The sequence below is a fragment of the Misgurnus anguillicaudatus genome, chromosome 2, assembly GCF_027580225.2.
Source record: "Misgurnus anguillicaudatus chromosome 2, ASM2758022v2, whole genome shotgun sequence".
Lineage (NCBI taxonomy): Eukaryota > Metazoa > Chordata > Actinopteri > Cypriniformes > Cobitidae > Misgurnus > Misgurnus anguillicaudatus.
This window is the reverse complement of record NC_073338.2, coordinates 29010487-29036801: the sequence shown is the minus strand read 5'-3', so window position 1 is coordinate 29036801 and position 26315 is coordinate 29010487. Positions and strand designations below refer to the sequence as shown.

The 26315-nt window shown below is 39.5% G+C and overlaps 1 protein-coding gene across 1 annotated transcript; it reads left to right on the top strand.

Annotated features, from left to right (window-relative positions):
• The first annotated feature begins 576 nt into the window (after nt 1-576).
• Nucleotides 577-26112, top strand: pla2g4aa (phospholipase A2, group IVAa (cytosolic, calcium-dependent)). The gene is made up of 18 exons (XM_073876387.1): nt 577-724; nt 953-1041; nt 1544-1625; nt 1709-1863; nt 2427-2534; nt 2626-2663; nt 2800-2944; nt 3060-3198; nt 3294-3514; nt 4588-4702; nt 5346-5483; nt 5844-5933; nt 9322-9387; nt 9709-9948; nt 21957-22141; nt 22385-22574; nt 24871-25028; nt 25107-26112. Exons 1-18 carry the CDS (start codon nt 655-657, stop codon nt 25245-25247), a joined length of 2370 nt encoding a protein of 789 aa, XP_073732488.1. The 5' UTR covers nt 577-654; the 3' UTR covers nt 25248-26112.
• Nucleotides 26113-26315: the final 203 nt, after the last annotated feature.

Genomic DNA, 26315 nt, shown 5'->3' with positions numbered 1-26315 from the left:
TATGACCTAATTACTGGAATGTGTTGTTGTTTTGTAGGGGAAAAATACCGAATCTCTGTTACTATACCAAAAGTTATTTAGGGGTATGGATCGGATTTAATAATATGAATGATTCATTCGATTTTGAAAGACCAATGACCAGCGCATTAAACGCAGATTCTCGTAACAATCTCCTACAGTTCGTGAGCGCCGCCTCGTGTCTGTGCAAATGTCTCACTTTTGCCATTTAGTGTTATTGGAGCTGGTGAGAGTTTCGACCCGAGCTTCGAACTTCATTCATATTAACGAGTCGATTCTTTTAGGGCGATTCGTTTTAATGCATTTTAGGTAAGTGATTATAAATGTGGATGAAACGTCTGTCAATAATTGTAAATGTTTTATTTATTTTTTATTTTTTGTTAAAAGAAATTCTAAGTTGCCTTTTATCACAATGTGAAACGTGTTTTTAGCTTTTGTGTTTTAGTTGAAGGTGTCACTGAAAATTACTGAGACTCCTACTTTTATTTAATTTTTTTTTCAGCTTTACCCCCCAAAATATTCCATAGTCGTCTCGTTTAATCGCCACACACTTGCGAATCGTAGAGAATCACAAAAATGAACCGACTCAAAAGAACAAATCGTTCACGAATCAAATCTCTTTAGTCCGCCCAGTTTATGCGCATTCCTCTCGTCTTCCTGAAATGCCTTCAGTCGGAGAGAGTCCAACATCACTTTACCACCAGTGGTAAGTTCTCACGCGTTTCGTGTTTCTGTTAAACTGTAATTACGCGCCAGTATGATCTTTGAAACAAGTCCATCACGTCAGTAGACACCGAGGGTAAAGCTTTGTGGTTCGTCTAAAGACGTCTTCCTTATGAACTCTGCATATCTTATTCGCCTCAGTGTCATGTTTCAGCGTCTTGTGGGTCGACACTATTTTTTCTTCCTATTTTTCATTTTGTTAAAATAACAGATGTTTCCCGGACTGTCCTGAAAAAGTGCCGTCCTGACCACCAAACTGCAGCAAGAATGTCTTCCAAAGACCCCTATCAGTACATCATAGTAAGTTATATAACAGTAAATGTAAGTCTTAATGTAAAGTCGTTTTATTGTATAGTCTCTGATGCCATTTTGTTTGGTCATTTAAAACACACATGCTAATTTATTTATTGTGTGTTCAGAATAAAAAGTAATGTTTAAAGTCTTAAATTTACCACAATAAAGTTACAAAAGGAAAGAGCTGTGGAAGTATGAATAATTTGCATGAGGGAAAATGGGACTTTTTGACAATCCAAACAATTTGACAAGTTTATAACTTGTTTATTCATTTGAATATAATAATCATACACATCTTAAAGAGACACACAATTATTACAACACTATTATGTTTTATGGTAATAACAAGTATTAACAGTGTTAAATGCTTATGTTTTGGTTTGGGATTCACCTGTTGTGCGTTTCCTAGACAGATATTTAAATGAGCTTCCTTTATTACATAGATAGGAACTTTTTATTACCTCTGCCACTCTTAATCCCTGACACCGAGGATTATTTATATATACAGGTTGAGCATCAGTATTCTCATAGATTGAAAGTGACCGTGGTAGGAGCTGAAAATGTGACTAAAGGCAAATTTGGGGATTTATGTGAGTATATACAAATGATCTCTTCTTGTTATTTAAGGACATCTCTTTATTTATATAATGAGCATTCTTGTGTTTGTTCACAGTGGACACCCCGGATCCATACGTGGAATTGTCCATTCCCACCACCCCAGAGTCTAGGAAACGAACACGGCACATAAATAATGACATTAACCCTAAGTGGAATGAAACCTTTGAGTTCATATTGGACCCCAACCAACCCAATGTTTTGGAGATGATAAAATCATAATCTTTTACATAGAACAGTTTCAGAAGATACTTTTAAACTGTCTGCATGCTTTCAATTCAGTTTTATTTATATAGCTCTTTTCACAATTGTTTAATTGTTTCAAAGCAGCTTTACTTTAATAGATTCAGGAAAAACACAGAAAAATCATAAAACATAAGCAGCAGAATACAGATATTAAGATTAACCATACTAGCAAGCGTAGTAAAAATGTAACGTATGTAAGAGGGTGCTAAGTTAAGCCAATGTCAGCAGACTCCCCAGGGGTTGAAAAAACCCTAGGAAAAAAAAATACACATATACACACACAAATAAGTAGATTAGATGGGGCAGTCATTGGTCTGACATCAGCTGGGCATCAAGGAAGGCCAGTAGATGCTATCAGAGACATATTGTTTTATACTAAGCTAACGTCATTTGATTCTTTTCACCGTTCAGCTTTGTTACACCAGGACAGATTAAATATATAGGTCATGCTTTTTGTTTTGAATCATTAAAGTATAAAAATGTACATCAGATTTATAATGTCATTTCACTGCGCTTTTTTAAAGATGATACTAATGGATGCTAATTATGTCATGGACGAAACTCTTGGCACAGCTAAATATTCCCTTTCAAAACTCAAAGTGGGGCAGACTGAGAAAGTGACACTTTCTATTGGCAAGGTAAAAACCCAAATTGCTTTTTTTACTTTAACTTTACACCGGGGCCTAGTATAATTGGTTTATAATTGTCTATGTCTTCATTTCCTTCTAGACGACCAAAGTGTTTCTCGACCTGGCCTTAGAAGTGTGGTAGGTACAAATGCAATTTTATGCAACACATTGTTCCCCTTTTGTACATGATTTGTGTGCTCCATATAGACCTGTGAGAGTCACATTGGTATTATTGTGAATGAAAGACTGATGCAAAATTTTGGTCTGTTTCAAGTGCGTCCACAGACTTGCGCTTCAGCATGGCTCTGTGCGATCAGGAAAAGCTTTACATGCAGGCACGCAGGGACAGAGTTATGCTTAGCATCAAGAAGCTTCTTAAAATGGAAAACCCACGCTTCCTTCCAGCCTCACCACGAGAGGTAAACACAAAACCCACCGCAACCATCTCATTGCATATGCTATACTAAAAAAAGAGATCTTATCACGAGTGAGTTAATGGAGATGCAGTCTCATTGCAGTTTTGTCTGTGCTCAGGTTCCAACCATCGCTATACTGGGCTCTGGTGGGGGTTTTCGTGCCATGGTGGGATTTTCGGGAGTGATGAAGGCTCTGTATGAGTCTGGGGTGCTTGACTGCGCGACATATGTGGCAGGACTTTCCGGATCAACATGGTCAGGATTAGTTGCAGTCAAATAGTTGGCTATAAATGCTTTATTTTGTTTGTCTTGAATACAGCACTGCATATTTCATAATGAGTTTCCACATGGTATATGTCCATGCTGTACTCGCACCCTGAATTTCCTGCTAAAGGACTGGGCGATATAAATAAGGAGCTGATGAACAGGGTCAGCAATAACCCACTTAAACTTCTCCTGCCCCAAAACATCAACCGCTACGTGAAGGCACTCTGGAAGAAAAAATCAGCCGGGCAGCCCGTCACCTTCACGGACATCTTCGGCATGTTGATAGGAGAGACTCTCATTCCAGGGGTAATATATGCAGAATATTTACTGCTTCAGAGAGTTTGAATATGCTGTACACTGTTGGCTATTCAAATACAGTCAAATAAAAATACAGTCCTTTGTATGTCGCATGTCTATTATGCATCATAATGCAAATGGTCCCATGCTGGGAAGCATCGTCCGTATGAATCAGGAAGATACTTTTTTTAAAAGAGTTAAAAGCTGAGAGCCTTTATATTTACTGGATAAATGAGTCAGCACAACAGCACACTTTAATATAATGTGTTTATGCTGGTGCTGTAAGTCAGTGTTGAATCAGCTTTTTTAAAATATTGTGTAACTGAATTTTCCTGTGAAGTTTGTATGAGTGTGCATTGATTAGCAATGCTGAATGAGTTTTTCCCAGCAGTGATATACATTTATTCCAATGCATAATGTATATTCGGTACCCTAAATACCAGTGGCGGCTCATCCGAGGGGCGCAAATTCAAAATATGTGTTCGGAGTGTCATGTGTTTTGCTTGTGTTTTCAAAATATGTGTTTGTTGCGTCATGTGAACCATGTTTATCACGTGTTTTGTCAAAATAAGGGCCTGCTGCACACGCGTCAAAACCGTTTATGATAAAAGAGACGCTCACGTTTACAAAATAACCAGCAAGACACTCTCTTAACAGTAAACTCTGATTATGCATGAGATTGTGCGAGTATCTGGCAAACGCGAGATAAACCCTTTCGACGCGTCTGCAGCAGGCACTTTTTTTGACAAGACACGTGATGCACATAGGTTCCCTCGACACACAGAACACATATTTTGTAATTATGAACCACACACATGACGGACTAAATAAGTTGTGGCGAACTTCGCATCGAGCGCCCTCGAAAAAAGAAGTCACTGGCCACCACTGCTAAATACAAAACCATGACCATTAGACAGACTAGAAACTTTCATGCAGATGTGTTTAGGAAAGTTTCTGCAGGACACCGGCCCTCCAGGACCCCTGATTTAAAGTGTGCATGTACAGAAGTAATGTTTCTGTTGCTTCAATGAATGTAAAATGTTTTTTTTATTTATAGTACGTATATATTGTGTGTTGTTTAGAGAATGGACACTACTCTTAGCTCCCTGCAGGCGAAGACTAATGAAGGTCAGTGTCCTCTGCCTCTCTTCACCTGCCTTCACGTCAAACCTGATGTGTCAGAGCTCATGTTTGCAGGTAAGAATAATAAAAAGTTCACATAAAACATGCAATGAATGGCAGTAAAATGATGCAGATATTTATGAAACAGACCCTTGGTCAAATAACATGGTGCATTAGGATATTTTAATAGGGGGTGTGCATTAATTATTTGTTTTAAATAAAAGTAATAGCAACTGTTGCAAAAGTCATTATTTGTAAAGATAGCAAAAGGTTGTGTGTGCTCTGCTCGGCCACCGTGGAAGAAATCAATTTGTTTATATTTGCTTAATTCATTGGAAACATGCAAATATCCGTACAGTGTGTGAACTAATGATTGACCCAATGTAAAGTTGGTGTGTATGTACGCGGCTCTGCCTACAGATGTAGACTAGCTATTTTTAGAGGCTATCTATTGTGAGTGGGTTGGTTGTTTTTTGTTGAATGGGATCAGAGTGTGTGACTAAGCATTGGGTTGTTAAGAACTACTTGCTCATGAAAAGGAAGTTGGTTACATTTCTCTTCCTTTAGTGCTAACTTAAGTCACACAAGTATTTTTTGCATTTGTTAACAGTATTGATGGGATAAATGTTAGCAATGCTAGATTAAGGTGATGTGATATTAAAACATTGTATTTGATTGATCATGCATGAGCAGCTATTCATGTGTCTGTCTCCATCAGATTGGGTAGAGTTCAGCCCGTATGAAATTGGCATGGCCAAATACGGCACCTTCATGTCTCCTGGGCTATTTGGGAGCAAGTTCTTCATGGGCAGCGTTGTGAAGAAATATGAGGAAAACCCCTTACATTTCCTTATGGGTAAGACTGGAATTGCTCTGAATTACTCATTCAAACTCTTTCATTATAAAAGTTCATTTAGTATCAATACAGTCAACACTGTTTACTTCTTGTACTGTACTGTATATATTACACGCTTCATAGTTCCTGTAAGTCACATGTTTCTTTTCTAAACTCATAGTGTGAAAAACACTTTCAATGTAAGTACATCTTATCTGTGACAAGTTGGCAACTGATCTTGCACCTCGCATCTCGGGCTCGTTTCTGCAAAATAAATTTAGGCTCTTTATTACAACTGATTATTGGGTTCTTAGTTGAATACCATCAGTTTCACTATTGTCCATTGTACTATGTATAATCCATTAACTTTATGTATTGCAGGTGTATGGGGGAGTGCTTTCTCCATACTCTTCAACCGGGTTCTGGGTGTAAAGGAGACGTCCAGCAGTAGCACAATGGAGGAGGAGTTGGGTGAGAAAGATTGTATCTCTTTAATGTTATCTCCCTTCTTGATATCACAATTGAGATAAAACACACAATACAAGGGATAACCGGCACTGTATTTCAAGACAAAGTCATTTTGTATTGTCATATTCCTTTGTTTGTGACATTGTGTTATGCTGAAAAAAGTGCCGTTACCGGTTCTTCTAGTGCAGAACTGTGCAGTTAATACACACAGTTTAGAAGGTGTGGACATACATAATAAACAGTCACATATTAATCTACAAACTATTACTTTGTAACCTCCATCAAAATCACACACTCATAGATTTCTAAAGTAAAAATGAATCAATATACTTTTAACACAGAGCTGTCATGCCTATTCACAATGAGTCATATGTTTAAACGCTGTATCAGGTCTTAGGGAATAACCTTGTGGACTGCACTTAGACATAAACTGAGTTTATCACTAAGTGTCAAAGTAGCCGTTAAATCAGATATTAAATGTGTTCTGAGTTTGTCAAACAACAGAAAAATGTGTTATTAACCATCCAACCAAATTTGAATGCAAAAAAGAAAGTAAATGAAATTATCAAAATATTGGAAATATAGGCAACATTCACTGTTGCTGAACTGTATTGTGGATCCGTCAGCGCTGTGTCACTTAAGTTGAACATTTCTTAACTTTTCAAGTGGCAACGCATGCGTCAGCCAATCAGATCGCCTTATGCAAATAACCTAGGCAAAGCCAGCATTTATGCAAGACCGGAGAACAGAGGAGCATGTGTAGCGTCCACTTTGATTGGTTTTTGGCCACGCTTCAGACAAGCCAGAGTCGTATAATAAGAGAGTTACGAAATGCTTTGATCTCGCCGCCGCGCGGTCACGTGATTCATGTAACGTTCTACAGTTCCAAACCAAGCAGGGCTGTCAATCTGTTTGCATAAGTTTTCAGCTATTTTAGGTAAATATTAGCTTGTAATGTGAATTGATCACTATACTTACTATGTTTATAACGTTTTTTTACTAGGGAGTGATGGAAATACAGTAAATCAGTTAATAAAGATAAACAGTTAATGATGACCCAAAGATAACTGTGGTTATCTATACCAACTACAGCAACACAGTTTATCTTTTATTTTTGTAGCAAAAATATGGCTATATAAATGGCTATCAGTCTGCTAAAAACATAATTCCTACACTTTTACTATATTAAAAAGATCTCCAACGCGGTTATTTGTAACAGTGAAGCATAACAGAAACACACTAAATTCATATTTATTTGTATTTATAGTAAACATTAAAAGTTAATGTAATTATACATGATTTACATCACTCGTATTACTTACCAAACACAATGAAACACATAGCAGCATTGTAAGCAGTGTGACTTTCTTATAAGGCATTTAGCTTGTCGCTGTTGCCCCCTATTTTTACTCGTAATATATAAAAAAAGATAAGTATAAAGTAGATGGCCACCAGTAATAAAATATTAAACCATTAAATCTATATTATTCACACATTATACATAACTCATTAAAATATAAAAATGTTACTAGTTATTATTAACGATAATCATCACCTACAGCAGAGTTCATAAAATATCACGTTTGACTATATTCATAAAATGTCTGAAAATGTAAAGAGAGACGGTAATTTCATTGATTTACCAACAGGTGCCATTGAAATGAATGGGCTTCAGTGCTGCGTTTGTAACTATGCATCACTACATGACACGCTGTTACTTCCGCATTCCATTCTTACAACGGACGTCTATGTGAGTGTCGTAACTCTATTATTATACGACTCTGAGACAAGCCTTCCGTCAAGCGTTAATGCTTCTGTCTCGTGTGAATGTACCGTTACGGTTATTTGCAAAAGGCAATCTGATTGGCTACCGTTAGGGGTATGGATGTCCCGATCCGATTTTCTGGATCGGTATTGGGGCGGTTCCAGGCTTTTTAGCTGGATCGAATCGAGGACCGACAACATGACCGATCCAAATCCGATACTTTGCGTTAGCCGTGGTTGTTACTGACAAGCTATTAAAAGGACAAAGTATTATAAAAGCACCATAAACTATATTCAAAGTTTCTTAATACACTCCATAGCTTCATGTGAAGGAACAATCACACATTTTAAGATATTTAAGTTTACAGAAACACTGTAATTTACTCTCAAACTGAGTTAATCCACTGGTAAAGCGGACGGATGAAACGCGTCATTCACACACGATAATTTTAAAGATCTTATTTTATAAAGTCTCAGTAAGCTGTTGGATGGATGCAATTCACTATGTGCTTGCAACATGATCTCACAAAGTTCCGTGGGATAGTCACAGAATTTTTTGCTAATTTTTCCGTGACATTCTCACGTATCTCCGCATATTTCCGTGGCCCTGCTACTGACTTTCTTTTCCGTGGCATTCTCACGGATTGGTTACTCAACTGATTTTTTCCTATTTTCAAACCATTGTCGCTTCGGTCAGGTTGAGATCAGGTTGGTGCTGAGCACACGATGCATCTATTCTCTTTGTGTTTTAACAGTTATGAAATGTCCATTGTGGAGCAAAGATTCCCATGAGAGGATGATTCAAGTGCATCAATTCTGCGCCCAGAAAGCCCATAAACGTACTGTGTATATGACATAGGTGCATTCTGCACCTGGAATGTGCATAAAAAGTTTGGTCAAGCGCATAATTCCCAAAATAACCATCTGCACACAAGCTTTTTTATTTTAACAGTTTTACACAATTAAGGAAAAAAGTATTTAGCAAACTTAACTGATCAAACGTACCTATTATATCTTCTCCTAAACACTGTCATGATTAATAATTACTAATGTTCCCTGTAACTTGTAAATCATTTTAAATCATTGATTTTTACATTAAAAATGATACTAGCTGTAGCAGAAAGCACTTTACACATTTAATTACAGTAGTATCGGCAGATATTGGTATCGGCTGATATTCTGAATTCTGGTATCGGAAATGAAAAAGTGGTATTGGGATGCTCAAGTGCATCATTAAGCCACCGTTTTAACCCTGCCCAAATAATCTAGATCTTGGAAATGGTAAAAAAAACTCCAAATCAGGACTACATATTTTACAGTCTTTTTACATGTTTCAGCAATACATTTATAATGTGTTTCAAAAAATTTTCAAGATTGACTTTATAGAGACTTTAAATAGTGCTGTTTCCCTTACAATGAAACTGCATGATGATCACTACCTGTCAAGTTCCATTACTTTCGCTTGGTTTATTAAGATTATGCTGTGTATTAGGCTGGGATTTGAACCTGGCCCTATGCATGTAAAATGAAAACTGGTGCATGACACTTGTATTACACTGTTTGCCTGTTTGAATAGGAAGTGCTATGTTTAGATTGGCTTTCATGTGTATGGGTCTCCTGTTTTCAGAGCAAATTAAACCCGAGCATATTGTGGGAGATGACTCGACAGATAATGAAGAGGAAACACAAAGAGGTGAGAAGAACTTCTTTCCCACGCAGACAGTTCAGTTCATTGCACTTTTCAAACTACATATTATGCCAATATAGCGCCAAAACCACTTTATAGGGAACTGTGTCTTTGTGGAAGCCAAAAGGCAACACATGTAAAGGGGTTTTGTGTAACTCGATTAGTAGAGCATTGTGTTAGCAACACTAAGGTTGAGAGAAAAATTTCCAAAGAATACTGATATTATGCTGATAAAATGTATAGCTTAAATGCTCTATGTGTCATTTTGGATTAAAGCATATGCCAAATGCATAAACATGAAAGAATGTCTCTTTCTCTCTTTATCAGTAGGCACAGAGAGCACAGAGATGCAGGATGAGCACCAACGCCATGCCCAGGCTAGTTGGATGCAGCGCATGTTGACCTCCATAATGGGTGACACCACCCTGTTCACCACACGTGAGGGCCGTGCTGGCAAAGTGCACAACTTCATGCTGGGGCTTAACCTGAACTCTTCCCTGCCCTTCTCTCCCTTCGGCAGCTTCATGAACCAGAACTCTGTGGATGAGGAGGTGGATGCTGTCACAGGTACTAACAGTGCATGACGACTACAGTATTATGAAACTGTAGCTTGTCAAGGTGCTCGTAACGCCATGTCATTCAACTTTACATACAACTTTTTGAGAGGGAGCAATGCAATTTGTTAAGTATATTAACATTTATATGTTTTTGCAACCAGTAATATATGAAGAGTTTGGTTCCAAAACGTGATAAATGGCTTTTTTATTACCGGTAATTACCACCAAAATCAGTACTGTAACATGTCAGTATTAAAAATATTTTTTTTTATTTTACACAAAATCCGATATCTGCATTGCGCATTGAATACACACTGAATTCGTTTTCCTCCTCTACTTTGTTTTTCGTGATCAACAAACAAAGAAAAAAAATACTTTTGATGGCATTGATAAACTTTCCAGTATTTTAAGTCAATGAAAATCGAGCGAGGCCAAAACATTTTCCAGCTTATCGCTGTTAAAAAAGTTCAGCGACATTGTCCAAGGAAGACAGCAGCAATGACAGTGTTCTTAATATGACAAAGTAAGTGCTTTAATTAATGCCATTAATGTTTTTTTTAAATAGTACCATAGTGAACTAAATGAATATAACATGGCACAGATGAATGCACATTAATATATTGATTCAATAGATTTATAGCATTTTTTTAACTTGTCATGGATTTATTGCATTTTGCAGAAAAAATTATCAGTTTTTATAAAAAATCTTTAAAAATCTAATTATGGATTTGAATTTTTAATGTTAATATAACCTAAAGATGCTATGTGAAAGTTTGTAACAGAAAATAGTGGTTTTCATATTGTCACTTTCTTGGTATAGAAAACACATTTTTACCGAAATTAGTCAAAATGGATTTTGGGGTTTTGGAACCAAACTCTTCAAATACATATCAGGCACAAAACAATGTGGATTTCAATTAGGGGGACAGCAATTTTACAAACAGCATTTGAACAAATCAGTTTACACTGAAAACATATATGACCCTGTGTGTGAAATCCAGGCTAAAGTCTCATAATCTAATTATAGCCCTTTTCGCAATCAAATAATACTAGGAAAATGTCTCTGGTATTTGTTCGGGATCGTTTGAAAATTGTTGAAACTAAATAGAAAATTTGTATGCATAATATTTATAAACATATCCTTTTTAAAATAGCTACAAGACATATGTACTGTGGATGTGGATTTTGCTGCACACGAGAGTGTTCTTTAACATAACTTTAAATTAAAACCGAACAATGATTGGTCATTTTACTATCTGTCAAACTTTGGCTTTACATCAGAGTTTCTTTTCATTACAAACAACAAATTTAAGGAACAGAAAGATTTATCGGCCACTCAAAAAAAATGTATTGGTCAAGGCCGATAATTTCATTTTTTTACAAATATCATCCACTGCAATACATCTGTCTGTTTATTCACAGTGCTAATGATTTTCCGCAATCTGTGTGCATTTACACACCTTCTGTAAAGACAATTAATGTGCATTGTATTTGCAATTGTGCACTTGGTGGATCTACAGGATATTAAGTTTACATATTATTCGTGATATTCTCGATTAACCATATGCATGTAGTTTTGTTTCTGATTCGATTATAAACGATCGATCTCAGTTTCAGAGCGGATAGTGACGAGCTCCCGGATCTCTGCTTCATTCCAGTTTGCAGACATTTTTCGTTGTGAATGTTGATCTGCATTAAAAATAAGAAAGTTGAACCATTACTTCTTGTTGCAATAACAAGGGACTTTTCTGAGATCGATTTGGTGTGTGAATGGGGTTTATGAGAATAGCAGTTTGATTTCACAATAATTTCAATCTTTGACATGGTCTTTGTTTATGCATTTTTTTGTTTTACAAAATAAATAAACTTGCTATACTGCCGTTTCATAAAAGATCTCCATCTACACTATACATAGCTTTTGAAGTCTTAAGAAGTTCGGCCTCCCGATAGCTTCTCGGTACGGTAGCTTCTCAAACGAAAAGCCTTTCAGAGAGTTGTAAGAGCAGCTGAATTCATCACTGGTAGCAAACCCCCCACCATACAGGACATCTTCCATATACTATGTCTGAGGAAGGTTTGCAAAATCACAAGTCAGACTGTACATAGCCTGTTTACCATAATGCCTCCAGGCAGGAGGTACCGGAGCAAAGAACCGTTTTTTACTCACAGGCCATCAGAACGCTTGGAACAGACTTTAAATAAGGACATTATCTCCCTTAACTTTCTGCACCTGATGTATATACCATGTATGCTTCAGCACAATATGTATAGATTAATTTGTATGTAAGGTACTTGCACAAACAGTTAAATTTGCTTCTGGTGTGTGCGCAGCATTAACTTCAGTAGCGCTGCGCAAGTATTACATCAAATGATCGCAATGAATTTTGAGACCATTGCTTAATATACAAGTTGTAAATGTAATCTGTCAAAATGAAGGATGGCTTTCCGCTTTTTCCTTTACTGCTTAAAATATACCTAACTCAACATTTCCTACATTCGTTTTACCTGCACTTTACTGTACTGTACTGTACTGTACTTGCACACACAACCCACAATCCCATATACGGTACATAATAGATTGTAAGATAATCGAAGTACACTTGACAAATAAACTTGAACTTGACCATAAACTTATGAAACATGACCATTCCATTCACAAGTCAAGGACAAGTCCTCTAAAAATAGTAGACAAATGGGAGCTAGAGCGCTGCTGTTATCCCTTTTATCCTCTCTTTGAAAGGGTTTATTATAAATAAAAAAGAATTGGAAAAAACTTCCAAGTCCAGGCCCTCAGTAGGATGCAAAAGTTTAAAAGTCTTTATTATTTTTAGGAGCGAAAACCATAGACTGTAAAAAAGATAGACGTAGTGTCTGTGATGTCACTCGTAGGTTTCTAAAGATCGTTTTTGATTCTTAAAGTAGGCAGTGCCTGCCGTGGCCATCTTGGCTGCATGTCACCACTCATCACTTCCGGATATTAAAAAATGGGTAAAGAGGCAGGACGTGGGTGAAGCTGAGGTGGCTGGTTGCTGAAACCCCGCCCACCTAGCTCGATTCTAGTGACAGCAGTGGCTGTTCAACCGTCAGTCAAGTGGCCACGGCCTTAATTATGGAGAACTTTAAGGCTTAATATAATTCAAGCAGATGAGTTACACCCCCCTTACAGTTGTCATGAAGGGCAAACTTAGCTATTCAGACCCAAAACATTTTTTGTACCAGGCTGTAAATATTATTTTCTACTGTGAAGTTGGGCATTTTAACATGGAGGTCTATGGGAATTGACTCCTTTTTGGAGATTGGAAGGTTACCCATTGGCTACAACATTAAAACACCAACGCGTATCAGTCCACTGGCCTTTATCAGGGTGTTGGTCAACCTTTAACACCAACACCCTGATAAAGGCCAGTGGGTCGATACGCAATGGTGTTTTAATGTTTTAGCCCTCAAAAATGATAAAGGCTTTTTAACTTTGCATCCTACTGAGTGCCTGGACTTGGAATTTTTTTCCAATTCTTTTTATCCTCTAAAATAGCTTGTCTCCTGTGCATGTTGGCACCTGCAGTGTTATTTAATGCAGAGTTAAACTGCACAACAGCTGTTAACCTTTTAAGCCATTTGTATTGTAATTCATAACGTACCTGCATTAGTTCTCTTTTTATCACCTCTCAAACATGGGTAAAAAAAAAATTTGTGAAGGACTTTTGATATAGATTGGATTCAGAGCTATTCTCAAAACATACAGGAACATACAGCTGTTTGCCCTAGGGCGATACTTCTGGGTTTTATAAGTTGCAGAAGAGCATAATAGCGGTATTACCGATTGCCGGAAATATTTGTCATTGGCTGGAAAGTGTTTTCTCTTAAAGGTCTCGTACTTTCTGTATTTTTGAAGCTTTGATTGCACAATATAACATGTGCACATGTTTCACGTGTAAAAAAACACGATATTTTTCACACAATTTACTTATCTGTATACTGCTGTTTTCACTGTCCTAAAAACGGGCTAATGTCTTCCTTGTTCTATGAAGTCCCTCCTTCAGAAATACGTATTGAGTTCTGATTGTGTAGTTTGTTTAGTGTGTTGTAATTCGATAGCAGCTTAGCTTGTCGTTAGCTTAGCTTGCTGTTAGCTTGGCTGGCGACTGACGTATTCCTGTGGGCGGAGTTTAGTAAAAAAACTGTTGTAGTGATGTCATTAAAGCAGGAAGTAGAGGGCTGTAGTCCAACTAGACTGTAGTTTGCTGTAGGCTTTAAAAGGCGAATTCTGTTAAAGAAAATATATCGCCTGGCAGTGCACTTTGAGCTTTAACATTTTACAGGTTTTATTTATGCTCTAAAAGCAACATTACACACTAACTAAAGTTTGAAAAATGGGATCTATGAAGGATTATTTCATGTAAATCACAACAAATGACTTTTAGCTTGGTTTTCATAAATGTAAAATCTACAGTAAATTACTGGCAGCTAGTTGCATAATTACAGCAATACTGTAATTTCTACAGATTTTTTTTACAGTGTACAGATATTAAAATATCCTATTTTTAACTGTGTCTGAATACACTGATGAATCAGGGATCCCAGTGCTTAACATATCAGAGTGGTGCATATTAAGCTATTACTGCACTAATTAGTTATTTGGTTGACATTTGCATCCAAAGCAAGTGGTGGAGATTAAATCTACCATCTTTTGGTTACCAGCCAAGATCTTAAACCTTTCATCTAATTTCACTCAAAAGGTGTATTTTCTTTGTGCCCAATAGTATACCTTATTCAGGTCTCATGAAGTACGTGGGTGAAATGGGTGTGACATAGGTGGAACAATAGCCTGAATGCTGGTCAGGTGCCACAGGACTCGAAGATGGGATTTCAAACATTATGTAGTGCTGAAGTGGGAGGAGAGGGGAAGTCAGTTAGTCAGCTCACAAAACTTCTCGCTCGTATGAAATACCAACACACCCACTGGAGATTAACTTCTCCCCCAGAGGTTAAATACACAGAGACACCTGACTACACCGCAGACATGAACCAGCATTAAAAGAAGCATGCCACTGCAAGATCAGTAATCATATTACATGTGGCAACGTTCAGAGCTCACTCAGTGCAGTTTCTGTGTCATTACGCTACACGCACAGATGAGTAAATTCTTGGGTCTCACTTTATAATTATTACTAATAATAGCATTGTATGTCTCAGTGACTCAGCAAGAGTTAACTTCCTGTTGATGGGTTGGGTGTGGGAACATAGATAAACTTTTTAAAATTCATGTTTTAAGAAGAGATCACATTAACAGTGTATGAGACATTGTTGCAACATAAAAATGTCATTACTCATAAGCAACATAAAAGTAGGTGGATTTCACTGATGGCATGTATTGTAGCTGGCTTTTCTATATAGAAGTGGTTTTTGCAATTTAATATGTCGCTTTGTGCCAACCTTAATTGAAATCATGGTGATGTTGTGTTACATTTGGGTTAGAAAAATGTATAATTGTTTTTCCTATATGTGAAATCCGAAATAAGAGATTAGGAGTTGGATTTCAGCCAGTGATTTCACACTGATTAAATCTTTTACATGACTCCCGTCAATATTAAAGATAAGGTTATATTGTTACAAAATGTTCATTACGTTATGTAAGATGATTTTATCTGAAAAACAGAAAATCACAATTTAACTCATTCACCGCCATCCATTTTTTGAAAAGTTGCCCGCCAGTGTTTTTTGCGCATTTTCACAAAAGTTTCACAAAATTCCTTCCAGGAAAATTTTTTTCTAATAATATATATATAAAATACAAATATATCAAATAAAAAACAAACCCTCTGCTTTCAAATAAACAAACAAACAAAACAGGAAAAAAATTTATATCCTATCCTATCTATGGCTGGGCATAGATTAATCTATACAAAATAAAAGTTATTTTTTGCATAACATATGAGTTTGTGCTGTGTGTAATTATTATGTATATATAAATACACACACATTCATGTATGTATTTAAGAAACATTTACATGTGTATATATTTATATATATTTTTATATATATTCTATATTATATATAAATTAAAAAAAACGATATATATATAAAAGATTCTTATATATATATATATATATATATATATATATATATATATATATATATATATATATATATATATATATATATATATATATATATATATATATATATATATATATATATATGTCGTGACTTTGGTTTTTGATACTGCTGTATTTTTGTTTCTCTGTTTATGTTTCTGTGTTGACTGTTTTCACATGCGCGGCTCTGTCACGGGTGTCATTAGTGTCATTTCTGTCACCTGCGTCTCTCACCTGATATTCATTTGATGCCCAATCGGTTTAGTATTTAATCCCTGTGTGTGTGTTTGCTCCTTGCAAGTTCGTCTGTATATGTTCTCGCCATTACTAGCATTGCTAGTTTCCAGTCTTGTCTTGTGTCGATTTCTTGTTTGGATTTATTCATGACATTTGTGCTATCTGCTGTCCAGGATTTATCGCTGGGATTCTGTTTATACCCTCGGCTCTCTGGACTGTTTCTCTGCTGCCTGTTACAGACTGTCTTCAACCTCAGTTGGATTTACAGACTGGTCTATTACTTAACTGCAGAAGCTCATCGCGGCATTGTCGCTGTCCACCGGAGAGGTCCTTCATCACTGGAGCTGTCCAGCTGCTCTCATCTGTTTCTCTAACGCTCTCTCTCTCTCCCTCTGCCCGCCGCAGGATTTACCCCCTGTCCCAGTGGCTTCCGTGACGCGGCGCTCACGGAAGCGGTCTACGCACCATACCCCGTATCGGGGTCTTCATACTCTCTCCCACCGTTCGTCTGTCTGGCCGGAGCCCGAACGTGTGTGGTTCATCGGTGCGGTGCCAGTGTGTGATCTCCACCCCAGCCGTCTGCCTTGGTGTGGCTTTGAGCCCAGACGTGCTTTTGACATTTTCCTCTCATTATCATTTAAATAAAGTCTTCTGTTATCTGCACTGGGATCTTCTGTTTTCATTGTCTGACAGAACGAACTTGCCATCATGGATCCCGCAGATGCAGATTCCGTTCGTTCAGCGATCGCTCAGCAAGGGGCTTGGCTGGGTAGACACACCGATCAGCTCTCTACTACAGCTCGGGAGATGGAGGATTTGTCCGCTCGTTTTAATGAGCTTTCGTCACGTTTTGATCGGACTCATCATTCCCGAGATTCGGAGCCACATGTCGCCAACCCTCCACCTTACGATGGTGACCCCTCCTCCTGTCGGGCTTTCCTGTCCCAGTGTTCACTGGTATTTGCCCTCCAGCCTCGCCGCTATGCGACTGAATGCACTCGGATTGCTTATGTTATCACTCTGTTGGTTGGGAGAGCACGCCAGTGGGGCACCGCTGTTTGGGACGCCCAGGATCCTTGCTGCCATTCTTTCGAGGAGTTCCGTGAGGAGATGGTGAAACTTTTTGACCGTTCGGCTCGTGGAGATGCCGCTGCTGCCCGGTTGGTCCGTCTCACGCAGGGAGCCAGCTCCGTCACTGACTATTCCATCCAGTTTAAGACCTTGGCAGCAGCCTGCAGCTGGAACGAGCCGGCACTCCGGGCACGATTTCTTGAGGGTCTCAGCGACAACATTCAGGATGAGATTGCAACTCACGATTTGCCCCACACTCTGGATGGTATCATCGAGTTAGCACTGAGGGTGGAGGCTCGGATGCTGTTTCGGGTTCTGTTTCTTCTCTCCCTCAGGTTTCGGCGGTTGATTTGACCGGGGTTCCGGCGGAATATGCCGATATCGGTCAGGTTTTCAGTAAAGCCCGGGCCACCTCCCTTCCTCCCCACCGGCCATACGACTGTTCTATTGAACTTCTCCCAGACACTTCTCCGCCTAAGGGTAGACTTTATTCTTTGTCTGGTCCGGAGAGAGAGGCTATTGACCGTTATATTAGTGATGCCCTTCGTGCAGGTCTCATTTGTCCCTCCACCTCTCCCGCAGGGGCGGGGTTTTTCTTTGTTAAAAAGAAGGACGGCTCCCTACGTCCCTGTATTGATTATAGGGGTTTGAATGACATTACTGTTAAGAATAGGTACCCTCTTCCTTTAATGTCTTCTGCTTTTGAGCTTTTGCAGGGAGCGCGGTTCTTCACTAAGCTAGATTTGCGCAACGCCTATCATCTATTGCGCATAAGAGAGGGCGATGAGTGGAAGACAGCATTTAATACCCCTACTGGTCACTTTGAGTACTGCGTTCTTCCTTTCGGGCTTTGTAACGCTCCGTCTGTCTTCCAGACTTTGGTTAATGATGTGCTGAGAGACATGATTAACAAATTTGTCTTTGTGTACATTGATGATATTCTCATCTTTTCTTCCTCCATGCAGGAACACACTCAGCATGTCCGCCGAGTCTTACGCCGTTTGCTTGAGAACAAGTTATATGTGAAGGCGGAGAAGTGCGAGTTTCATAAGAGGTCAGTTTCGTTTCTGGGTTTTGTGATAGCCGAGGGTGAGATACGTCCCGATCCAGATAAGGTCAGAGCGGTGGCTAAGTGGCCTGTCCCCGACTCTCGTAAGGCATTACTGCGTTTCTTAGGGTTCGCCAATTTTTACCGGCGATTCATTAGAAACTTTGGTCGGATTGCTCAACCCCTTACGGCTCTCACCTCCACTAAGGAGAGGTTTGTCTGGGGAAAAGAGGCTCAGGAAGCCTTTGATAATTTAAAGTACCGGTTTATCACTGCTCCTGTTCTTTCTATTCCCAGATCCTACCTCCCAGTTCATTGTTGAGGTGGATGCTTCTGATGTCGGGGTTGGTGCTGTTCTGTCTCAGCGATCTCGTAAGGATGGCAAGGTGCATCCTTGCGCTTTTTTCTCACACCGGCTTAACCCTGCGGAACGGAACTATGACATAGGTAATCAGGAGCTGCTGGCCGTCAGATTGGCTTTGGGTGAGTGGCGTCACTGGTTGGAGAGGACCTCGGAACCCTTTCTGGTCTGGACGGATCATAAAAATTTAGAGTATATCCGTTCAGCCAGAAGGTTAACATCTCGCCAGGCTCGCTGGGCACTTTTCTTTGACCGGTTTAACTTCGTCCTCTCGTACCGGCCTGGTTCAAAGAACACTAAACCCGATGCTCTCTCTCGCTTGTTCGATGTTTCCGATTCGGGCAGAGACGAAACCATTCTCCCGAAAGGGCGAGTGGTGGGCGCTCTGCGTTGGGGCATCGAACAGCGGGTGAGAGAGGCCGGACGAGAGGGGGAAGTGCCAGAGGGGTGCCCAGCGGGTCTGCTTTGGGTTCCGAAATCGCTCCGTTCCGAGGTCATCCGGTGGGGTCACGAATCCAAATTAGTCTGTCATCCTGGGGTTCGGAGATCGTTGGCTGCCGTCCGTCAGCGATTTTGGTGGCCCTCTATGGGTTCCGATGTCAGACAGTTTGTGTTAGCCTGTCAGGTTTGTGCCCGCAATAAGGCTTCTCATCAAGCCCCAGTAGGTCTGCTTAAGCCCTTATCTGTCCCTTCCCGTCCCTGGTCTCATATAGCCATTGATTTTGTTACCAATTTACCCAGTTCTAGAGGTAACACTGTAATTTTGACCATTGTCGATCGCTTCTCTAAGGCAGCGCATTTTGTCCCTCTGCCCAAGCTTCCTTCTGCCAAAGAGACGGCTCAGATTATGATAGAACACGTCTTTCGCTTACATGGTCTGCCTTCTGACGTAGTTTCTGATAGGGGTCCTCAATTTATCTCCCGTTTTTGGCAAGAGTTCTGTAGACAGATCGGCTCCACAGCCAGCTTGTCTTCAGGTTATCACCCACAGACCAACGGGCAATGTGAACGGGCTAACCAGGATCTTGGTCGTGCGCTCCGCTGTCTGACATCTCAGTATCCGAGCTCTTGGTGCCAACAGTTACCCTGGGCAGAATACGCACATAACTCTCTTCCTGTTTCTTCCCATAAGTTGTCTCCGTTTGAGGCTTCCATGGGGTTTCAGCCCCCTCTTTTCCCAGATCAGGAACTCGATGCGGTGGTCCCGTCTGCGCTAGCCTTTGTTCAACGTTGCAGACGCACCTGGAGAAGGGCTAGAGATACATTACTCAGGACCTCCAGACGCACCAAAGCCGCGGCTGATCGTCACCGTAGACCCGCGCCCCGTTTTATCTGTGGGCAAAAGGTATGGCTTTCTTCCAAGGATCTGTCTCTCCGAGGGCCATCTCGTAAGCTGGCACCTCGATTCCTTGGGCCATACAGTATTGAAAAGGTTATTAACCCGGTGACAGTTAAGCTCAGATTGCCTCCTGCTCTCGGTCGAGTTCACCCAGTTTTTCATGTGTCTAAACTGAAGCCTGTTTTCTTTTCTCCCCTTAACCCTGTCCCTTCTGCTCCCACCCCTCCCACCCCGCAGCTTCTGGACAGTGCCCCAGTTTATACGGTTAAATCCCTTTTAGATGTGCGTCGGCGGGGCAGGGGTTTTCAGTATTTGGTAGATTGGGAGGGTTATGGTCCGGAGGAGAGGTGTTGGGTACCGGCCCGGGACATCTTGGATCCTGACCTGATTGTGGACTTCCGTCGGCGACAAGGTGAGCCCTCCCATGGACCGCCTGGGGGCGGTCGTGGGGGGGGGGGGTCCTGTCGTGACTTTGGTTTTTGATACTGCTGTATTTTTGTTTCTCTGTTTATGTTTCTGTGTTGACTGTTTTCACATGCGCGGCTCTGTCACGGGTGTCATTAGTGTCATTTCTGTCACCTGCGTCTCTCACCTGATATTCATTTGATGCCCAATCGGTTTATTATTTAATCCCTGTGTGTGTGTTTGCTCCTTGCAAGTTCGTCTGTATATGTTCTCGCCATTACTAGCATTGCTAGTTTCCAGTCTTGTCTTGTGTCGATTTCTTGTTTGGATTTATTCATGACATTTGTGCTATCTGCTGTCCAGGATTTATCGCTGGGATTCTGTTTATACCCTCGGCTCTCTGGACTGTTTCTCTGCTGCCTGTTACAGACTGTCTTCAACCTCAGTTGGATTTACAGACTGGTCTATTACTTAACTGCAGAAGCTCATCGCGGCATTGTCGCTGTCCACCGGAGAGGTCCTTCATCACTGGAGCTGTCCAGCTGCTCTCATCTGTTTCTCTAACGCTCTCTCTCTCTCCCTCTGCCCGCCGCAGGATTTACCCCCTGTCCCAGTGGCTTCCGTGACGCGGCGCTCACGGAAGCGGTCTACGCACCATACCCCGTATCGGGGTCTCCATACTCTCTCCCACCGTTCGTCTGTCTGGCCGGAGCCCGAACGTGTGTGGTTCATCGGTGCGGTGCCAGTGTGTGATCTCCACCCCAGCCGTCTGCCTTGGTGTGGCTTTGAGCCCAGACGTGCTTTTGACATTTTCCTCTCATTATCATTTAAATAAAGTCTTCTGTTATCTGCACTGGGATCTTCAGTTTTCATTGTCTGACATATATATATATATATATATATATATATATATATATATATATATATATATATATATATATATATATATATATATATATATTTATGCACAGCACAAACTTATATATTATGCAAAAAATACTTTTATTTTGTATATGTCCAGCCCTAATCCTATCTATTTTTTTTCTCTGCTTATAAACTCTAAAATATGGGTATTTTTCCTTAAAAATACAATGTTTTAGGCAAAAGCTGAAATAATTGCATTTTTTGAAGGAATTTTGTTAGAGATCAGATTCAGAATGTTTATCGAAACATACACGCAGTTTAAAATGAGTAAATAACGTTTTGGCTTCAGTTTTTTCATAAATTGCCATCTAGTGGATATTGCGGTATTGCAGATTAACATATAAATGTGTCAGGGACAGTTTTTTATGCAAATGTTTTCTCTTAATTGACGAGATAACTTGTCAATAGCAGGGAAAGAGTTAAAATGACTTTAGCTGGGATTTCACAGACAGGGTCACATTTTGTAGAATAATAAGAAATAGTGAGGTTCTTACAAGCCACAGTGGTAACACTGAAACAAACTGTGGTCTTTTTGTAGATCCGGATGAGTTTGAGCGAATCTACGAGCCCCTAGATGTGAAAAGTAAAAAAATCCATGTGGTGGACAGTGGCCTGACCTTTAACCTGCCCTACCCTATCATCCTGCGACCTCAGAGAGGGGTGGACCTCATCATCTCCTTTGACTTCTCAGCCAGGCCCAGTGACTCCAGCCCACCATTTAAAGTGAGTGTTTTAAGTCTTACTAATGAGTGTTTGTATGCCATATGAATGGGTATAACTATAATCAAATGTAGATTTTTTTTAGTAAAAAAAGTGAAGATAAATTTGGAATGGTCTCATGTCACACAGCGCTGTTCATTAGGCAAAAAGTGTACACATCCGTTGACCATTTTATGGTTTCTCTAACCTTTACAGAGCATAAAGGACTTGGTCATGTGTGTATTCCTCTTATTTTGTTTTTGTCAGGAGTTACTGCTGGCTGAAAAGTGGGCCCGTATGAATAAGCTGCCGTTTCCCAAGATCGACTCCAAAGTATTCGATCGAGAGGGTCTGAAAGAGTGCTATGTGTTCAGACCGAACAAGGGAGATAAGAATTGCCCCACTGTCATTCATTTTGTCTTGGCCAACATCAACTTTCGGGACTTCAAAGCACCAGGTGAGAGCATATAAGTTTAATGCATGTCACACTTTGTGCATACATTTTTAATATTGGTTGATTGTGAGTTACCTGGGCTGAAGTAGTGAGAAAGTAATCAATGAACTTCATGATTCATACCAATGACTTCTGTGTTTGATTTTGTCTGATTCACCTTTCGGATGGGTAAGATTTAAAATGTAGGAATTTTTTACTCTGTCACAACCCTGTACCATCTGCATTCCTGTGCTCATTGACTATTGGCAAAGTTGTTAATCCAGTACAGTGGGGGGTTAAAGGGAGTCTTCTGATTGGTCAGTTTGAATGTATCATGTTGTGTTTACTCACATGGTCAAGGGATAGAGAATAAAGGGCAGTGTTTTCATGAGCTCTGGGCTTTTTGCCTTTTGCTTTTTCTCTGCTCCTCTGCTTCTTCAGGGCTGATCTCCATGAGCTCTGCTCTTGAACTCGGCTCATTCTCTTTGCTTTTCTTCCTCACCTGAGTTCTTGGGTTCAGGCCAAGCTTCCAGTTCTCTATGGTGACTCTCTTTCTTCTAAACTTTCTTTCTTTCTACTATCAGGTAATATCTTACATACATTGGAAACAGTTAATTGTACTATGTATTATTTATTATTTCATGCATTTATAATGTAACCATTTCTATTGTAACTTTAAGTCAGTACTGGTATTAAACCTTTTCATTTATAAATCTGTTGTTAAGTTTTGATGTAATGGTAATACTTAAACGTTACCTATTGCAATAGAATATATTCATACTCTAGCAACGCTCTCTCTGACATATTGTGTCCGAAACACGGGAATGATTACAGTTTTGTTCTACTTTTGAGATCCCTTACAGATTAACTGATTAATTTTTTTTAATTACGCAAATTATTGAAACGCATTATACACTCACCTAAAGGATTATTAGGAACACCTGTTCAATTTCTCATTAATGCAATTATCGAATCAACGAATCACATGGCAGTTGCTTCAATGCATTTATGAGTGTGGTCCTGCTCAAGACAATCTCCTGAACTCCAAACTAAATGTCAGAATGGAAAGAAAGGTGATTTAAGCAATTTGGAGCGTGGCATGGTTGTTGGTGCCGGTCTGAGTATTTCTGCTCAGTTACTGGGATTTTCACCCACAACCATTTCTAGAGTTTACAAAGAATGGTGTGAAAAAGGAAAAACATCCAGTATGTGGCAGTCCTGTAGGCGAAAATGCCTTGTTGATGCTAGAGGTCAGAGGACAATGAGCCGACTGATTCAAGCTGATAGAAGAGCAACTTTCACTGAAATAACCACTCGTTACAACCGAGGTATGCAGCAAAGCATTTGTGAAGTCACAACACGCACAACCATGAGATGGATGGGCTACAACAGCAGAAGACCCCACCGGGTACCATTCATCTCCATTACAAATAGGAAGTAGAGGCTACGATTTGCACAAGCTCACCAAAATTGGACAGTTGAAGACTGGAAAAATGTTGCCTGTTCTGATGAGTCTCGATTTCTGTTGAGACATTCAGATGGTAGAGTCAGAATTTGCCGTAAACAGAATGTGGATCCATCATGCCTTGTTACCACTGTGCAGGCTGGTGGTGGTGTAATGGTGTGGGGGATGTTTTCTTGGCACACTTTAGGCCCCTTAATGCCAATTGGGCACCATTTAAATGCCACGGCCTACCTGAGCATTGTCTCTGACCATGTCCATCCCTTTTTGACCACCATTTACTCATCCTCTGATGGCTACTTCCAGCAGGATAATGCACCATGTCACAAAGCTCGAATCATTTCAAATTGGTTTGTTGAACATGACAATGAGTTCACTTTACTAAAATGGCCCCCACAGTCACCAGATATCAACCCAATAGAGCATCTTTGGGATGTGGTGGAACGGGAGCTTCGTGCCCTGGATGTGCATCCCACAAATCTCCATCAACTGCAAGATGCTATCCTATCAATATAAGCCAACATTTCTAAAGAATGCTTTCAGCACCTTGTTGAATCAATGCCACTTAGAATTAAGGCAGTTCTGAAGACAAAAGAGGGTCAAACACAGTATTAGTATGGTGTTCCTAATAATCCTTTAGGTGAGTGAATATCACTAGCTGAGTTTCCATTATAGATTTGCGCAAAACTTAAGCTACTGCGAAATTAATTTGTTTCCATTAACCGATAATATGCGACGGAAACTCGCGCGATAACTTCACGTCGACTGAAGATGGTTTGAAAGTACCCACAGTTAATATCTTAATTTTGTACAACTTTACAGGATTGTCTTTTTAAGTATGTTTCTGTTTTCTTCCAGGAGTACCCAGAGCATCAGACAAAGAGATCGAGTTTGCTGATTTTGACATATTTGATGATCCAGCTTCTCCTTACTCTACCTTCAACTTTAAATACTCCAACCAGGCCTTCAAGAGGATGCATGATCTCATGGAGTTCAACACGCTCAACAACATTGAGGTCAGTTTCACTCATTCACATTCATTCTGATAACTGAGTGAGTTTTTAGTCTTTGTCCAACACATGTTTTGTTTTTAGGTTATAAAAGAAGAAATTAAAGACAGCATTCTGCAGAGACGAGAGAGTCCCTCACGCTGTTCCGTTTCCCTTTTACTCAGTGAGATCGAAAACAAGAAGTTTCTGAAACGGGATACAGGCAATGCAAAAAGACACACTTAACAGATAACTATGCAAAAAAAAAAAAAAACTACACAAAGCCTCAGCTTCTGGTGTTGAGACTGCATTGGTTTTGCTCTGATGATTCTGAATCATGCTGGCGATGAGAATCAGCGTGCAGCTATAGACAAGACTGAATCAATCATATTACTGAGGTTTAACATGATTTGAATACAGTGTCGTTTTCAGCAAACCTTATTCCTAAATGCTGCTTGATATCCTCACATCTTTAAAGTGCTTACATATCTGGTTTACTTCTTTAAAGGTTACAAGAATCCGAATACTGGTGTTTTTTAATGGTTTAGCAGCAAATGCTGCTCTGAACTCTGATGGTAATATATGGACTCAGTGACAGCCTAAACCTCAGTACATGCTGTTCCTTATACGTTTCTGGCTATGCGATAAGAAAACAGTTTATGTTCTCCATTATGTTCTACTGTGACCCACCCATGACCAGTAGATTGACCAGGTTTGTGGTAGGCCCTGGTTTTAACACGATTCATCTTGTATGAAACATTTATTTTATTTGAAACTGGATTTACCTTTTGTTTTGTTTTTTCTTACAAATGTCCATTTGCCTGTTCAGGGGATTGAAAAGAACAAGATGATGATATTATATTTTACACATCCCATGCAGGTCTCCACCTTTAAGAAGTGAATGTCCTAAAGATATTTGATTAGATATGTGTCATTTCCTTTTGTATCAGATAAATTACATTTGTGTCACACCGTGGCATATAAGATTTAAAAAGAATCTAAATCTGGTACCTCCACATAATCATTCCTCTGGTTTACATATTTAACGGTGAAAATGTACCTTAATGGTGCATGTGCATGAAAGATATTTAAATGCCTTATGTTACATTTATTTATTTGTATGCTTATTGTGTAGTTTTGTAATATTCAATGTAAGATTTTTATTCATTTGATCTCATTTAATCCATTCAAATTATGACCTGGAAGGACAAGGGCAAAATCTGGTTTGACAAAGCCTTTAATTAAAGGAAATGTTTGCAGAATTAGCTTGAAATGTGAAATATAAACTGGCAGTGCAAGTCAAATCAATAATAC

Excerpts from the sequence above, each read along its gene's own strand:
- pla2g4aa (XM_073876387.1), top strand. The coding sequence starts at position 655 with ATGCGCATTCCTCTCGTCTTCCTGAAATGCCTTCAGTCGGAGAGAGTC. Across the intron at positions 2,664-2,799 it reads GACCTGGCCTTAGAAGTGTG|TGCGTCCACAGACTTGCGCT; the intron begins GTAGGTACAAAT and ends GTCTGTTTCAAG. Across the intron at positions 4,703-5,345 it reads GTCAGAGCTCATGTTTGCAG|ATTGGGTAGAGTTCAGCCCG; the intron begins GTAAGAATAATA and ends TGTCTCCATCAG.